The following is an 18,464-nucleotide window of genomic DNA, read 5'->3' on the forward strand; positions in this document are numbered from 1 at the left end:
GATGATTCTTGCCTGAATTATTATTATGATGGTTGCAAAACAGTGATTTTCTAACTCCATCATTCCTTCTAAGTTTACTAGGTCCTTTCATTCTACTGTAAGGAAGAACTTTCCTTTCCCTTTTTCTCTCTCTCTCTCCATCTCTCTTTCTCTGTCTCTGTCTGTCTGTCAGTCTATCTGTATGTCTCTGTTATTTATTATCAGTATGGACTTACAGGTACTTTAAGAAAGTAATTCTCTCTAGCATTCTCTTCCATTCTCTTTGATTTCTCCATCGCTTGCTCCTTTAGGGTTCCCTTTCACTTACCTAAGTTACTAGTAAATTGCTGTTAAACCTTACAGAAAATAAGTCTGACCGAGATATGTGATGCCTGGTTGGCACACGGCTAGAAGAGTCACCAGCCTTCCTAGCTCCCTTGTAACACAAGAGTTCTGTTAGCTATTTTGATTAACACTTTTATACCACAAAAATTAACTACTTATGCTTTTGTATACATTTTTAGTTCTTTCAACTTATCACTTAGCTTTGTCAATTACAGTTACATTTCCCTGCTCTCCTGAAGTACCACACTTTGCCACACAATTGATGTAAACAATTGAAAGTATAAATAATCTGGGGTCATTATAGTCTTTTATTAAATTAGCTGAGTTGTGGCCAGTGCCTGGAGGCAGTAGGGAAGCTAATTAACTTTCTGGTCCTCAGGGAGCTACTGAGAGCACTGTAATAAGATAGACGTCACCCTGAATCAATTATTATCGCTCAGGGCTGTGGGGAGCCCCCTGAGTGTCATATCTCCTATGGGTTTGGATGCAGAGAATTCAGAGATGCTAGCAGTGTCTGTGCTTCATTACGTCCTATATCAGGAAGGATTCTAAAATAATAATAGCTGACACATATGGGGTGTTTATCATACGCCAGGCACAGTCCTAAGCACTTTACACAGTGGCTCTAATTAATTCGTTTATTAGAGACACAGAAATATGTTCCCTCACATTTCCCTGGTGCTGACATAGCTTGTGAAGAGTTTCTATGTACACAGTAGTCTTAAACAGTATGACGTGGTCTCCTTTCTCCATTTGACTCATGGTCTTGGCAGGGTGTGACAGCTCCAAGGTCACATAGCTGGGAAGTGAAGAATCAGAGGTTGGACTCAGAAGAGAACTCCAAGTGTTCAACAATTAAGCATGGTCCCTTCTCTTTTTGTGTTTTCCATTTTTTTCAAGTTGTGGTAAAATACACGTAAAATTTACCCTCTTAACCGTTTTTAAGGGTACAGGTCAGCGATGTGAACTACGTTCACATTGTTGTGCTACCATCACCGCTTTCTATCTCCGAAACTCTTTGCACCTTGCCACACTGAAAGTCTATACCCATTAAAAACTTTCCGCTCTCCTTCCCCCCGGCCCCTGGCAACCGCCATTCTACTTTCTGTGTCTATGAATTTGACTGCTTTCAGCACCTCACACCTTTTTGTCTTTTTGTGATTAACTTGTTTCACTCAGCACAATGAATGCCTCAAGGTTCATCGTGTTGTAGCAAATGTCAGAATTTCCTTCTTTCTTATGGCTGATTCCTCTGTTGAAGGACACTTTAGGTTGTTTCCTAATCTTGTCCATTGTGAATAACGCTGGAATTCACATGGGAGTACAGATATCCCTTTGAAATATTGATTTCATTTCCTTTGGATAATTAACAAGGAGTGGGATTCATAGATCACATTGTATTTCTACTTTTAATTTTCGAGGAACCTCCAACCATACTGTTTCCGTTGTGGCTGTATTAATTTACACTCCCCCCAAGAGTGTACAAAGGTTTCCTTTTCTCTACAAACTTACCAACATTTGTTTTCTCTTGTCTTTTTGACAATAGCCATCCTAACGAACTGTTAGGATGTAACTAATAGTAACATGTAACTGTATGTGTTAGCATACAGTATTTGTTTTTCTCATTCGACTTACTTCACTCTGTATGACAGACTCTAGGTCTGTCCACCTCACTACACATAACTCAATTTCGTTTCTTTTTATGGCTGAGTAATATTCCATTGTATATATGTGCCACATCTTCTTTATCCATTCATCTGTCGATAGACGCTTAGGTTGCTTTCATGTCCTGGCTAGTAAATAGTGCTGCAATGAACATTGTGGTATGTTCTCTTCTTTTACTCTTTTTGAATTATGGTTTTCTCAGGGTATACGCCCAGTAGTGGGATTGCTGGGTCATATGGTAGTTCTATTTGTAGTTTTTTAAGGAACTTCCATACTGTTCTCCATAGTGGCTGTATCAATTTACATTCCCACCAACAGTGCAAGAGGGTTCCCTTGTCTCCACACCCTCTGCAGCATTTATTGTTCGTAGATTTTTTTTTTTTTGCGGTACGCGGGCCTCTCACTGTTGTGGCCTCTCCCGTTGCGGAGCACAGGCTCTGGACGCGCAGGCTCAGCAGCCATGGCTCACAGGCCTAGCCTCTCCGCGGCATGTGGGATCTTCCCAAACCGGGGCACGAACCCGTGTCCCCTGCATCGGCAGGCGGACTCTCCACCACTGCACCACCAGGGAAGCCCTGTTTGTAGATTTTTTGATGATGGCCATTCTGACCATGTGAGGTGAGAGGAGATATCTCATTGTAGTTTTGATTTGCATTTCTCTAATGATTAGTGATGTTGAGCATCCTTTCATGTGTTTGTTGGCAGTCTGTATATCTTCTTTGGAGAAATGTCTATTTAGGTCTTCTGCCCATTTTTGGATTGGGTTATTTATTTTTTTGTTATTGAGCTGCATGAGCTGCTTATAAATTTTGGAGATTAATCCTTTGTCAGTTGCTTCATTTGCAAATATTTTCTCCCATTCTGAGGGTAGTCTTTTCATCTTGTTTATGGTTTCCTTTGCTGTGCAAAAGCTTTTAAGTTTCATTAGGTCCCATTTGTTTATTTTTGTTTTTATTTCCATTTCTCTAGGAGGTGGGTCAAAAAGGATCTTGTTGTGATTTATGTCATAGAGTGTTCTGCCTATATTTTGCTCTAAGAGTTTTATAGTGTCTGGCCTTACATTTAGGTCTTTAATCCATTTCGAGTTTATTTTTGCGTATGGTGTTAGGGAATGTTCTAATTTCATTTTTTTACATGTAGCTGTCCAGTTTTCCCAGCACCACTTATTGAAGAGGCCATCTTTTCTCCAATGTATATTCCTGCCTCCTTTATCAAAGATACAGTGACCATATGTGCGTGGGTTTATCTCTGGGCTTTCTATCCTGTTCCATTGATCTATATTTCTGTTTTTGTGCCAGTACCATATTGTCTTGATTACTGTAGCTTTGTAGTATAGTCTGAAGTCAGGGAGCCTAATTCCTCCAGCTCTGTTTTTCTTTCTCAAGATTGCTTTGGCTATTCGGGGTCTTTTGTGTTACCATACAAATTGTAAAATTTTTTGTTCTAGTTCTGTGAAAAATGCCATTGGTAGTTTGATAGGGATTGCAATGAATCTGTAGATTGCTTTGGGTAGTATAGTCATTTTCACAATGTTGATTCTTCCAATCCAAGAACATGGTATATCTCTCCCTCTGTATCATCTTTAATTTCTTTCATCAGTGTCTTATAGTTTTCTGCATACAGATCTTTTGTCTCCTTAGGTAGGTTTATTCCTAGGTACTTTATTCTTTTTGTTGCAGTGTTCTTTTTGTTGCAGTGGTAAATGGGAGTGTTTCCTTAATTTCTCTTTCAGATTTTTCAACATTAGTGTATAAGTATGCAAGAGATTTCTGTGCATTAATCTTGTATCCTGCTACTCTACCAAATTCATTGATTAGCTCTAGTAGTTTTCTGGTGGCATCTTTAGGATTCTCTATGTATAGTATCATGTCATCTGCAACAAGTGATGGTTTTACTTCTTCTTTTCCGATTTGGATTCCTTTTATTTCTTTTTCTTCTCTGATTGCTGTGGCTAAAACTTCCAAAACTATGTTGAATAATAGTCGTGAGAGTGGGTAACCTGGCAGCGGCAGGCCGCACAGGCTCCCGGGAGGTGAGGTGTGGATAGTGACCTGTGCTTGCACACAGGCTTCTTGGTGGCTGCACCAGCAGCCTTAGCGTCTCATGCACATCTCTGGTGTCCAGGCTGATAGCCGCGGCTCACGCCCATCTCTGGAGCTCGTTTAGGCGGTGCTCTGAATCCCCTCTCCTTGCACACCCCGAAACAATGGTCTCTTGCCTCTTAGGCAGGTCCAGACTTTTTCCTGGACTCCCCCCTGGCTAGCTGTGGCGCACTAGCCCCCTTCAGGGTGTGTTCACGCCGCCAACCCTAGTCCTCTCCCTGGGGTCTGACCTCCAAAGCCCGAGCCTCAGCTCCCAGCCCCGCCTGCCCCGGCAGACAAGCCTCTCAGACTGGTGAGTGCAGGTCGGCAGCAATCCTCTGTGCGGGAATCTCTCCGCTTTGCCCTCCGCACCCCTGTTGCTGTGCTTTCCTCCGTGGCTCCGAAGCTTACCCCCTCTGCCACTCACAGTCTCTGCCCGCGAAGGGGCTTCCTAGTGTGTGGAAACCTTTCCTCCTTCACAGCTCCCTCCCTGAGGGGCAGGTCCCGTCCCTATTCTTTTTTCTCTGTTTTTCCTTTTTTCTTTTGCCCTACCCAGGTACATGGGGAGTTTCTTGCCTTTTGGGAAGTCTGAGGTCTTCTGCCAGCGTTCAGTAGGTGTTCTGTAGGAGTTGCTCCACAGGTAGATGCATTTTTGATTTATCTGTGGGGAGGAAGGTGATCTCCGCGTCTTACTCCTCTGCCATCTTGAAGGTCCCCCTCATCTTCTCCATTCTTAGCACATGTTAATATTCATCTCTTCAATTTTTTTCACCCAGTTGTACCTTAGAATTATTTTTCTAGGTTCCCATGTCTTTAAAATTCATAAAGCTCTACATAGAATTATTTTGTAATATTAAAATATCTTTATAACCTTCTTTCTCATTTCAAATGTTACATTTTCTCTCTTTTTTATTAGACTAATCAGATATTTGTATATTCATTCATCTTTTCAAAGTATGAGCTTTTGAATTTATTAATTTGGTTTACTTTATAAAGTTTCTAAATCACTGAAAAAACTTGTCTCATCCTTTCTGCCTACATTGTTTGTTGTTATTTTCCTAGCTTCCTGAATGAAATATGTTTAGTTATTTTTAATTCCCTGTTTAGTTATTTTTAATTTCAAAAGCATGTCAGGCTAAACATTTTCCTCTGAGAATGATTTAGGGTGCTTCTCATATTTTTATATGCCCTATTCCCATGTCATTAATTTTTAATGTTCTGGAAGTGCAGTTTTGATTTCCTCTTTGACTCAAAAGTTATTTAGAATAGCCAAGCATGGTTTCTTACGTGGTAAATTGAACTTCTATTTTTTTTTTGGCCACACCACAAGGTACATGGGATCTTAGTTCCCTGACCAGGGATCGAACCTGCGCCCCCTGCACTGGAAGCGCAGAGTCTTAACCACTGGACTGCCAGGGAAGTCCTTTGAACTTCTTATCATGATCCTTTTCTTCTCTGTACCAACATGTCCAGGGAAGAGGAATGGCAGTTTGGGGAGGAGGAGGGGTGATGAGAGACCACCAGCATCCCTTCCTGCCCACACAGTTTCCCTCGTCATCTACCTCCCTCTCAGCCCCAATGTTAATTCCTAGTGGCAGTGATAAGGTTTCATATTTTCATTTGAAAATAACTCTTTACTACATCATGGTTGGGGTCCTCAGTTGCCCATCACTCTGGGGAGTAAGTATAAGTCAGTGCTTTTGGAAAATGTAAAATTTTTTTTGTATAGTTGATTGACCATGATGTGTTAGTTTCAGGTGTACAGCAAAGTGATTCAGTTATACATATACATGTATCTATCCTTTTTCAAATTCTTTTAATTACTAGAATTAGACACAAAAATCACCAAAAACATCCTCTTCCCATATCCTGACCATAATGCCAAGGGATCCCATTGTGCACATGGGAAGACAAATCTTAAAGGAGAAAAATACAGTTCATTATTATAACGTTCTTTTCCCAAATCAAACTCTATTTTAAAGGGACCAAGGAAGTTCACTGTTTATAATTATGGTAAAATTTTTTTGGCGAACAGCTTGGTTTTGTAATGCCAGTACTTCCTGAATGATCTGTTTTGACCGCTGTTTATTATTTTATCTTATGAGCCCTTCCTAGGATAAGTTATCACGTGGGTAGCAGCCATGTGGACACACATGGAGCTCTTTTCCCCAAGGTGGTCCCCGAGAATGTTTTACCGTGTCATTCCTGCAACACTTTTTTTCCAAGTCAATCCACGCAAATTGTCAAGTCACCACACAGTCCAGGCAATTTGCAAATTCACTTCAGTCCATGAATTCCCCTTGCTTAATCTACATGACAATCAATGTTAAAGAAATAGTCTTGCTAAGCACTGACTAGTTAAAAAACAAAACCAAAAAACTAGCAGTTTTCTGTTACTCCTGTAGCCTATGGGGGCTACATAGAACAATATCATCTAAGGATGATAGAGTGATAAGTTTTAGCGGGAGGGTCTATGTTTTTCTTATTTTACTAATCAGTACTAACAGCAATACGAACTGGGATGAAGGAACTACTCAGTCCGGGAGGGCTTCCAAGAGACCACAGTGGAAATACTACCTACATCATTACAATTCTAGGACTCAACCTGAAAGGTTTCTTGTTAAGTCAAGGTAGCAGGCATTTTTTGATAAACCCCATAAACGCTTCGGAAGACATTTATTGTGCAGCACTGAGAACCCCGGGATCTGATGTCAGAATACAGCTCTAAGTTTGAAATCTGCCCCTACTAACTGTGTGGCATCCTGCAAGTCACACAATGCTAGTACTACTAGTAATAACAATGAGACTAACATGCATTGACTGGTTGCTATATGCTAGGCAGAGTTTTATACTTAGTGCTTTACAGTGTTTGATATCTACTGTGTCATTCAATCCTCCTGTAAACCTTGTGAGGGAGGTACTAGTAATATCAATTTATAAATGAATAAACAGAGGAGCTGAATTCTTCAAATACACACAAGTAGCTTAGGGTCTGGAGCGGAAACCTGGTTACTGTCTCCACATTCCAAGCTTTTAGCCACATTCATCCGCTTCGATGAGCCTTAGTTTCCTTATCTGCAGAGTAAGGACAGTAAAAATTCTCTTGCGGGGTTGGCATGGGTGGCAGAGATCAGGAGTAAGGCATAGTACAGGGACCGCTTCTAAAACTGGTAATTCGTTATCACTGCTGGGGCTGCTGCTATCAACAGTGGTCGTCACATTAGTCAATTTCTAACGCGAAGGATCACGCGTCCTTTCTTCTTTGCACACAAATCTCTGTGAACAGAGCCAAGCTCTAAGCACTTAGGAAAGGTTGGTAGAATTATTATAGTTCAGCAGGGCCAAGGAGCAGGGTCACCAAAGGCTCAGGCACCCGATTTGTGACCATTTGGATGCCTGCCCAGAGATCTACATTCCCCAGTAACGTGCTTCTTCTGGTAAGATCGTTCTTCCCATCGGAGCCACGGGAAGATAGCCATGCATCTGGGTCCAAAGTCCGCACACAGGGTAATCTGTGCCTTTTGCTTCTTTGCACAAAGAGAAGGTGCTTGCAGCCGGCAGCTCTGGCTGGCAGTGTGGGATTTTGCCCAGGCAACTTCATGAAGTTATCTGACCCTATAGCATCACATGAATCTTTTTAAATTTTCTTTTGGTTCTTTTGGTTTATCGTATTTATAAAAGTTTTACGTGTACAATGTAAGGTTTTGACTTCCGTATACATGACAGTGAGAGCGTCATATGAATTTTTAAAGACTGTCACAAAATCAAGAATCTCAGTGCAAAACAGCCACATCCGAAGCAGCGGTCTGGCTCAACAGTCCTCACTTCAATGGCAGTTCTTTCTTAAACACTAACACCTAACAGAGAGAGCATCGCAAAGCATCAGTCACAGCTTAACTGGGCACTTAAAGGCTGCGTGGGTAAGCGTAAGAGATATGCATTTTTGCTATGGAAATACCTCTAGACCAGACATATGTGATGCAACAGCTGTTATCCAAAGCTGCCCTGCACCAAGACATGCTTGTCTGGAAAAGCCAAGACTGCCAGACAGCTTCTAATCCTCACAGGAGCCTGCTGGCTGTCACCCGGCTCTCTCTCCCTCCACAGCACGCGGGCAGGCGGGGATGCACAATGCCACCTCCGGACCTCGCTGCCCTTCAGCCGTGATGGCTCAAAACCCTGGGTGCTGTGGAAAGTGCTTGGCTAACCTGTTACACAATTATTGAAATACCTACCAGGCTAAAACTTCCATTTCTAAAGCAGTGTTTCTCAACATGTGGACTTAGGTCTGCCTGTGTCACCATCTCCTTGTTAGAAACGCAGATTGCTGTGCGTGTTTGTCTATTTACTTGTCTCTGTTTGTCTCCCTTGTTAGGGTGTAAGCCCTGGAGAGTAAAAGCTGGCCTGTTTACTGTGGTGCCCCATACCCCTAACAGTGTTTGGCACATAACGAGGCCTCAATAAATTAATTTGTAGAATGAATTGATTCCCGGGCCCTATACCTGACCTCCTGAATCAAAATCCCTAAGAGCACGGCCAAGGAATATACGTTTTAAAGACATACACAGATGACTTTTATGCATGCTAAATTTTACAAACCATTGTTGTAAAGTAATTCATCCAATTCTAATTGGAGAGATGAAAAGTTTTGTCTCCAGGGGCCCCCATACTAGCAGTCTTGTCAGTCTCTAAGGTAAAGTGAACATATTAATATAATCCTAGGGGGAAACTTCTTCCTTCTACTCACATACCTCCAACAGATGTCGATCTGCCACCCACAGTGTGCCAGGCTCTGGGTTCCTAAGTGGACAAAACAAATACGGGCTTGGATGGCCAAATGCCTGGCAAAGTCTGGAGCCTACCTGTTAAGAGCACACCCAGAGCTTTCCACTCTGCGAGAAGCGAACACTTGGACTTGATTATTTGACAAGGCTGTCCCTTCTCCCTGCCCTGATATGGAAATGGGACACACTGTATATTCATTACTGTTTTCCCGGCAGGTTAGAATGACACCTCCGATCCATGAAAGCCAGATATTATCTCAAAGGATTTATCTTATCTTAAAAGACAATATAACCTTTCTAAAGAGGTTTCCTATATGTTTGGCCCTTTGAGTTTGTTCTGGAAGCTTGGCATTTTCTTTCTAGGTAAAGCCAGCCTTTACCTGGTCCTGGGCCATCACACAGGTGACTGTCTTGTCCTGTTTCCTCATTTAAAAATGAGACAATTAGACTAGAACGAGGTCTAGAGCCCCTCGCAATTCTGATGTCCCCTAATCTGTTACTTCTCCATGAGGTCTCACTGCCTGGGCTTCACAGAATATCCAGATGTGATTAGTGAGCAAACAGCGATTGTCAGGCCAGTCTCCCCAAAACTCTCCAAGGCAGAGACGGTTAGTTGTGGTAGACTAGGTAACATTTGGGACTTGCAAACAATTTCTGAGAATTCTCTCTCTCAGTTTCTATGTTTGCCTACAAAAATACTACGGCAATTTTAATGCACTTAAAACTTGATGTAAAAGGTAAATATAATATGAACTTTTTGTTTCTGTCACGGTGGAGCAAGGTGTTTTAGCACAGCCAGATCTAGGAGAGGCTGAAAAATCACAGCTTTGAGGGACGCTCCCAAGCAAAGCTGCGAAGTATAGGGAGACACGTAGGGCATGAAAGGGCCTCCAGAGCCCTTCCCCCCCAACAAAGCCTGCCCTTCCATTCCCTCTGCCCCTCCTTCAGAGGCCCATCTCACAGAAGTTCCCCAAAGGTGGGCTGCTCTGAATTAGAGTCATACCCTCAGCACCAAATTTAATGCCCTTTGTTCCACTGCAGCCCAACTGACTAATCACTGGTGATGTGTCCATTGCCATTGCCAGGTAATTGCATTTTAACTGCCTTTCTTTGGAAAACAGCCTCACAAAACTCAGTGGTTCTCCATGCTTTCAGACCCAATGTCTACGTTATATGCCAACTATTATGTAATACCTTCTTTGTTAGCCTGAAATGAAAATTGTAGAAAATATAACTTACCTACTCACTGTGCCCAAATTAGTTTTATAAAAAGGAGCAAGGTTAGGGGCTTCCCTGGTGGCGCAGTGGTTGAGAATCCGCCTGCCAATGCAGGGGACACGGGTTCAAGCCCTCACCCGGGAGGATCCCACATGCCGCAGAGCAACTAAGCCCGTGCACCACAACTACTGAGCCTGCGCTCTAGAGCCCACGAGCCACAACTACTGAGCTCGCGTGCCGCAGCTACTGAAGCCTGCACACCTAGAGCCCGTGCTCCGCAACAAGAGAAGCCACAAAAATGAGAAGCCCGTGCACCGCAACAGAGTAGCCCCCGCTTGCCGCAACTAGAGAAAGCCCGCACAGCAACGAAGACCCAACGCAGCCAAAAAAAAAATAAATTAAATAAATAGATAAATTTTTTTAAAAAAGGAGCAAGGTTAGAGAAGTAGTTTATAATAAGACAACATATTTCAATAGGTAAAGCTTAAGCGAGACCACACTAGGAGCTCTAAAGGAGTAGCCCAAATGCTTGCTCTGTGTCTAAATCTGTATCTACCTAAAGTCACAAGGGCCACCACAAATGACTATAGAGCTAGTGACACATTCCAAAACCTCACTTACCGTCCCCTAAATGCCAGTAGCCTCCCCAACCATTTATTGTGACAAACGCCTCCCCATCATTTATTTTTCCAAATTGTCTTCTACAAACCTAGATCAATGGCCCAGATGTGAAAAGTTCAGCCAGCTTAGCAATGCCAAGAGAGCTATTTTAGTTTAGACAATAGTTCACAGCCTCCAGTAACATGCAGCTACTCTGTCCTCTGCCTGGTTTTTTCCCCCAAAATCTTGGGGTAGGAATGTCATAACGCATAATGACAATCTCAACACTAAAAGCTAACATTTATGGAATACTTCCCATATGCCAAGCGCTTTAAAATTTTTTTTTGCATTTATTGACTCATTTAATCCTCATAACTCCATAAGTAATATTATTATCACTGCGTTCCAGGGATCATAATAATACGCACAGGGAAATTCAGTAACTTGGCTAAGATCACACATCTAGCCACATCTAACTTCTTGTAGAAATCAACTCCTTTGATTATTATAATAGTGAGGTTTCATAGTAAGCAAAGTACTATCTGTGTTTCTATTTTAGGAAAGAAACATTTCAGAGATGAAAGGATGTTTCTTTCTCCAATGCCTGTCTGCCTGTTTGACATTTGAGTCCATGAGTTCTTGGCCTGCTTTGTGCTTTTAGCCCTTGGAATGTAATTAGGTAGCTTTTGACAATATGTTCATCCAAATGATTCAGAGTGGATTTTCTCTTCTTGGCGTTTCGTCTCTGTGTGAAATTGCAGGTCCATTCACTGGAAGATTTGGAATGCAAATCTTCTTCTGAACTCTGCTCTCATTGCCAAAAGTCTTGCTCCAAAGCAGGTTTGTTTTAATCAAATTAAGAAATGACCTAAAAAGCAGGCTGTGTGCAGAGTGGAGAGACATGTGGACAGTGGGGTCGGGCATCTCCTAAACGTGTCAGAAATTACAGTCCAGCATCATTCAGGGAGGAAATGCCTTTCTTTCTGGAAACAACCGAGGAGTTGTTCTAACTGATCATTATTATCAATGATTTAAGGTTGGACTTCTACCCTCCTGTGGCTCCTTGTAGAGACGACAAAGGAAATTATTTGAAGCAAACTTGATATACTTATTTTCCTTTCAGGGGGAAAATGATCCCATCTGATCTTGAGAGAAGGATCCTTGAAGCCAAACAAAAAGTAAGTTTTTGAAGGGAGCTTTATCCAGCCCATAACAAGCTGACGGTCTGTATTTCTGTTTCCATCCAGTAGAGAACACATTTTTGTTTTATTTTTAAAAGAGAATATGGAATTTTGCATTGTCATTACTTATTTCTCTGAGTGATAGGCTCTGCTTTGAAAAGGTCTAAGTTACTGAATAAATACCACACACAGTGGTACTGTAACAGTTTCCAAAGGATTTTTCTTCCCACGTGATGAGAATTGGCACTAAACAGACACATCGGAAGGACTGTATTCACAAGCGGAAAATCCCAGGAAGCTAATGTAGCGTATGGGAGTTACTGTGTGTGGTTATTTGAAAAGAGCCAATATTTCCTGCCTAGACACATGCTGGTGTGTTGGCCCTTCAAACACCTTATTTTTCAGGAAGCAATTCAGTACTTTTTTTCAGAAGTGACAATTCCTGAAGACCTGCTAAAAATTCCTACAAAGCTCTAGGAGGTCATTTACATCCCTGGATGGTTCACAGGCCAGAGCTTTTAGTAGATCTAATCTACAGTTCCTAGTTCAACGATATAACACACGAATTGTACTATTAGGATCTCAGGAATAATTATTCATTTTCATATGCCCTTTTCCCCCCTACAAAGTGGCGGCCGCATCCTTTCCCCTTGTTCTGGTACTGGAACCACTTCTAGTCACATAAACCTTTGCTGCCACCTAAAGACCGACTCTGTAACGTCAGGTTCCATCATGAATCTGAGGCATTCTTGGGCCATCTTTCAGCAGTGGCCTGTTATTTCTATCCAATTTCATTTCGCCACGGCCGGACAGACTGAGCCAACTTAGACAGATAAAAGTCATGGCTTACTGTTTAGCCCCAAGTGAATCCTCTCCTCTAAGACTGTCAATAGGAATAATGGGCTGGTCAGAGTTCTTCCCTTTGTCCTCTTGACCGCTCCCTCTGGAAGATTTAGTATGTTCAGAGGCCCTGTTATGAAAAAGGAAGATTAGAAAAGTAATCGGGCGTGGGGTGGGGAAGGGCAGAAAGTCTCCCTGGAATATATCAGTTGTCTGTGGGCACTACGAAGCTTTACTCACCTCTGAGTCCAGTGTAGCCTCTTCTGAGAACCAGAAGTCTATTCTCATAAGGCAACTGGCAGGGCCAACAGAATGGCCTGGAGGACCTAGACCCTGGAAAACGAACATCATTCCTACCAGGCTCCAAGGTGTTGTTAACCCTCCTGATGGTTCCAAAAATGCAGACGTGTATGATAGGAGGAGAATGTCCACTGTCTTTTTTCAATCAGCTTTTTAAAAGGATCCTTTGACCCCCCGCCCATTTTACAATATTTGGGGCTCTCTCATTTGCACAGGGATTTGTCCCTTTCCTTGTGAGTGCCACGGCTGGGACCACCGTGTATGGAGCATTCGACCCCCTGTTAGCTGTTGCTGACATTTGCAAAAAGTATAAGGTCTGGATGCACGTGGATGTAAGTATCCCATAGGGACTGCCACTAAAATGTCCTTGCACGTTTTTTCACCTGGAGCTCATGGAATGAAATGTATTCTATTTTTTTACTTTAGGAGTTTATTTTCAGGATGGTGATAGTTAAGCTTTTAAAAATCGCAGAGACAAAGTAGTACACAACTCGCACAGTACATAACATTCGCTGGAAGCAGTCTGAGGCTGATTATGCCTTAACTTTCCCAGCAGGATAATATTCTTATTTCTATGACCAGGACCTGAGCTGCGCACTTAGTTCTCGATTCATTGGACCATAATGTCCAAGGAGGAATATGGCCTGTGTACACACACACACACAGTCACACACATGCAACGCTTACTTCCCTATGAGAATGGTCCAAAGAGTAAATAGGAGTTGCATTTATGTAGGAAATCCAATGGATGAAAAAATTCAGCTCAAGTCAGAGACGAGTATAATCAAAGAGGAAAGCGGACTTGACAGCTTGCTAGGAAATATGAATCCAAATTTCCAATCTGTTATCTTGGTCAGCTAGTAAGATAAACTATATATGAGATGTTTTGACTGCAGGGTTAGTCACACCAAAAAATAATGGAGATGCACCCATCAAGACATTTCCAAATGAAACAAAATGTCAGCTTTTAGAAGGACAGATTAAAGGGATTAAAGTTTAGACTGGTATGACTCCAAGTGTGGCTCGAAGATCGGCTGCTCTCTGCAAACTGTTTAGGACCCACCGTGAGATAAGGAATCAGTGCCAGATCATCTCTAAGCACGATGCTTGGTTCAGCTGATGTGTTTTCCATCGTGAGACTTTCTCGACGCAGGAAGCATAAGTTGATTTACATTCTGGTGCAAGAGGCTTATGTTATAGAGTAGACCGTTTTGAGTAGATCATTTTGGCTTTATAGTAAGCATTCAGACCAAATTAATCCCTCTTTCTTAATGAGCAGAAAACCTCCAGAGGCTAAGTTAGGTACATTTCCATTACCCCAGAGTTATCCTGCATCGCAGTTTCCAGTCTTCTTTTCCTTCCCTGATTCACAGTGTGAGTTGTTCTTTAGCCTACCAGAGACCCCTTTATTTCACACATGAAGACACTGAGAAAAGGTGGACAGACCCAAGTACCCTCAGTGACCTGGGTCTTGGAACTGGACAGCCTATGAAACCTCACTAGCTGATTCAGAAAGAGGATTATCCTGACAGCCTTAAAAGCAGCAATGTGTGTCCCGAGCCAGCAGATGCAGTGGGCTCTCCTCCAGAGTTTCTACTTAAAATAGAAGAACCAGTTGTATTAGCTTTCTTTGAAACATATCAAATTTACCACTCATTATCCTTACTGTTTATAATTCTATAATTAAACTGGAAAAAAATCTTAAAATATTACACATTTGGAAAATTGGATAATTTTTCAAAGTGTAAAAGGACTGAAATTACAACAGAGAAAAGAATGCAATTATACCCAGTTTTTTTCTTTAAAATTATCCCAGGATTATTTTTACACCCAAAGAATGTTAACATTTTCCAATGAATCTCCATCTTTACATCTTATCTTTGAAGGAGATCATTACACCAATTCAAATCTTCAAACTTGAGAACAGAGTTTTAAAGGGGCACATTCTTTATTGCTCAGCTAATTGGCTGATACAAATCTTGCCTGCTTGCTTTTTTTTTTTTGGCTGTTAGTTTTGTTTTGGCTTTTGGTTTATCTTATCCAAAATTACACATCAGTAAAATAGGCTTGGAAGGTGTCTCCTCCCCCTGGAATCATGCAGACTTGTCAAAAAGAGTTTTCCTTGCAACTTGAAAGCAGTTTAAAGGGTCCCAGCCCATCTTATCTACTCTAAACTGTGGAGATACTAGGGTTTCTAGTTCTGAGATTATGAGCTTCACTAAGACTGAGTGGTGGTGATGGGTTGGGGGAGTATCTCTCTCCTTCTCATGCAGACTGAGGAAATATTTGGCCCCTTACATCCATAGAAATCTGAGGTGGAGCCTGAGACCTTAGAATAGCCCCCAATTTAACCTTTGGAAGTCTAGTGGCCAGTCTCCAAGTTACCTGGGGCTGAGGCTGTACCTTTCACCCTATGCAATGCTTGCTGTTCCGGAAGACACCAAACTCTAGAAATCCAGGCAATTAAAAACACTGCCTTTTTTTTTGTATGCTCTCCCTTTTCCAGGCAGCTTGGGGTGGGGGATTACTGATGTCCCGGAAACACAAGTGGAAACTGAGCGGCGTGGAGAGGTACACACATTTTTCTTGTTAAAAACCTAAAGTGTGAAAGCTGAATGTGAAAAGCAAATTACACCCAATTTCCAAGAACTGTGGGTGTACAGATGAGCCCATTCGTGCAGTGCCTGTGTGCCTTATGTGTTCATGTGTGCATGAATATTATGTGTAGACAACAAAGAAATTAAATCCCATACCAAGTGACCCAAGTGGAATGTTTCTAACTGGCCTCCATGGTTGGCCAGAGGACTCAGGAATGACCTTCCTGGGATCTCTGAACCAACTACCAAAACTGTTTAAAACTTGAGGCCGTCCACTGTTTTCTAGGGAGATATACAGCTTTCATGTTTCATGAGAGGATAATATCCGCTGCTTTAAAGAAACCAGTAAATAATTTTGTGAAGCAAATAAGCACATTGTAATTTATCAGCGTTGAAAGAGGAGTTTGGGGTTTAACATGGCCCCTTTACTTAAAGTGAAACCTGCTTGTGATAACATCATGTGATAGTTTCATCCCCATAATAATTTTTCTGGTGTAGCTCTGTTTGATGCTGCAAAGCACCTTTTATTCAGAGACTAAGCAGTAGACCATTGAGAAAAGCCGCAAAATACAAAGGAAATAATTTTTGATTAGCGTAAAGCCTACTCAGGGCCAAAGGAAAAAGGGAAAGAGATACAGAATGCAAAATCAGCCTCGGCCTTTAGTTCTGACCCACGTGCAGAGGGAGCTCAGAGTTCCTGGTCCTCCGCGCACAACATGGCAGGTCAAGGACAGTGGTGAGCTCTGATACTCCGGGCAACTGAGAAAGCCTGGATTCAACCAGGGCTGCCCATTGCCCACTGTGCCCTGCCCAGTAGCCAGATGCTGCCCAGGAAGAGTTTCCCACTGGCTCTGCCTCTGGACATCTTGGCACAATTTCTGTCCCAAGGCGAGAAGAGAGGCTGGTGGAGCTCAGAAGCATCTGGGAGCACTGGGCAGGCAGGGCAGCCGGGCCAGAATGAATGGCAGGGTGTGCTGTGTGACATCCAGGCCCACCCACATGTAGAGAAGCCGCGGCTGCGGAAGGAGGGCAGAGGCAAAGTCTGCGGCACTCTGCCGCAGTAGCGGAAAGAAGGCCGGACAGGCCAGCCCAGGCCCGGGTCGGCAGGGTTGTGTCTCTGAGCCTGCTGCCTGCCCTCTGACTGCAGGTGTCAGTTCAGGTGTGAGTGGGTGAGGACAGGCACGGTCCCTTCCCAGAGGGAGCCAGCTTTAGGTCTCTGCTTCTGGTCCATTGGGCTGAATTCCTTTTTTTCATGAAGATCCGCCTGAAACCAGAAGCTTAAGGACGAGGCAGTGAGCTAAACAGTGAGAGAGAATGAAGAAGAGAGAGCCATTCAGAAGGTGCCCGTTCAGAGGATCAGAACAAGAATTCAATTGACGTGCTATCGAGAGAAGTGGCCTGGACACAGAACCTTCTCGTCTTTGAGTCCCTTTCAATTGAGCAGCCCAAAAAGTGAGAGGCTGTTACTGTACCTTTCACACCAGCAGTGACTCCAAGTGCCGACGGCCAGCCGTGGAGCCCCCTCGACCAGTGATTACCTGAAAGCTCGCTAACTCACCTACCCGGGGCCTTGGAAAGATAAACACCCATGTGCTTTTGGATTAAAGACTAAAGACTTTTGAGAGCAAAGCTTAGAACATTCGTCATGGGACATAGCGTCCTCTCTAATTGCCGCAATTCTTGAAACTGTGTTATAAGTAAATCTACTAAGTGGAATAGCCAAACAGGTAGTCTTTTTTAAAAACGAGGGACCGTCGGCCCTTCCCTGGCGGTCCAGTGATTAGGACTCCGAGCTTCCGCTGCAGGGGGCACAAGTTCGATCCTTGGTCGGGGGGTTTGAGCCGAACCCCCTCAGCCATCCGTTGATCTGAGAGAATCCATCTCAGTGACTCGTCAGCGACAGGCACACTTTCTTTGGTGGATAAGATTGTAGGTCCACGGGACACCCCTGGCCATAATGTGCGTGGACACATGTTTAGGAAAGAAATTTGCCTCACTTGAGATGTTACGTTTCTCCAAGCACTAGGACTCTCTCTGAAGTGGAGGAAATCTGTGGTCGATTCCTGTCGCCAAATCCAGAGGTGGACCAGTGGTCACAGGGATCCCAGAGTACCGTCCTCATAACAAAATGGCACAAACACCCGGAGCCCTGCCTGGCATGCCCTTCGAGAGCCAACCCAGTTCTCAGAAAGCACCTTTCTTCCCTGAAAACAGTGTCAAGCTATTTAGGGATGCTGTGGCTGAGAGAGAGCCCTGGCACTCCAGAGCGTGTTTCCGGGTACCATCAGGGCACCTTCTTTAATCCCTCCTGGCAGCGGGCTGCTGTGTATCTGGAAGAACCCGTTGTTGTGGTCCACTCTCAAGACTTTCTGGCCAAGCTGAAGGTTCCAGCACAGATTCTGCCGAATTACCAGTTATTACCCTCACTCCCACCCCTGAAACTCAGTTCCCGGACCTCTGTCATAGGCAAGCCACATCGCAAGGCACAAAGTCAAGTACGACACGAAGCCTGTCTTCAAAGGGTTTAGAATCTAGCAGGGAGACTGCAGTCAACCATGGATTACAATTCAAGGCAGAGGAATTAAAGACTCAAGAGACCGATCATTCCTCCTAACCAGGGTTATTAGAGGAGAGGAAGCCTTCCCCCCGGGGGTGGGCAGTGGAGCCTCCTCAGGCAGAAGTGGAAGAAGGGCGTGAAGGTGAAGGAGCAGGGGCACGGAGGTTTGAGCGGATCCTTGGTGATAGTTCAGACAGGTCTGGTTGGAGACTGAGATGGATTCGTGGCCGTGACCAGGGAGCTAGCGGAGGGCCCAAAAGAAGTCCTGCCTGGTGAGTCTCAGCGCGGGGCCTGGCCACAGAGCCAAGTCCAGATCA

At 43.4% G+C, this 18,464-nt stretch overlaps 1 protein-coding gene across 2 annotated transcripts in view; it reads left to right on the forward strand.

Moving 5' to 3' along the window:
* GAD2 (glutamate decarboxylase 2) overlaps positions 1–18,464 on the forward strand; it is a 69,486-nt gene that overhangs the window by 28,186 nt on the left and 22,836 nt on the right. For both annotated transcript variants that reach the window (XM_027122106.1, XM_027122107.1), the window contains exons 9-11: positions 11,796–11,850; positions 13,209–13,325; positions 15,500–15,564. In XM_027122106.1, the coding sequence (XP_026977907.1) occupies positions 11,796–11,850; positions 13,209–13,325; positions 15,500–15,564 (237 nt within the window). The remainder of the gene's footprint in view (positions 1–11,795; positions 11,851–13,208; positions 13,326–15,499; positions 15,565–18,464) is intronic.

The sequence above is a fragment of the Aethalodelphis obliquidens genome, unplaced genomic scaffold, assembly GCF_003676395.1.
Source record: "Aethalodelphis obliquidens isolate GAN/ISIS:26980383/991018 unplaced genomic scaffold, ASM367639v1 scaffold23, whole genome shotgun sequence".
In the NCBI taxonomy this organism is placed as follows: Eukaryota; Metazoa; Chordata; class Mammalia; order Artiodactyla; family Delphinidae; genus Aethalodelphis; species Aethalodelphis obliquidens.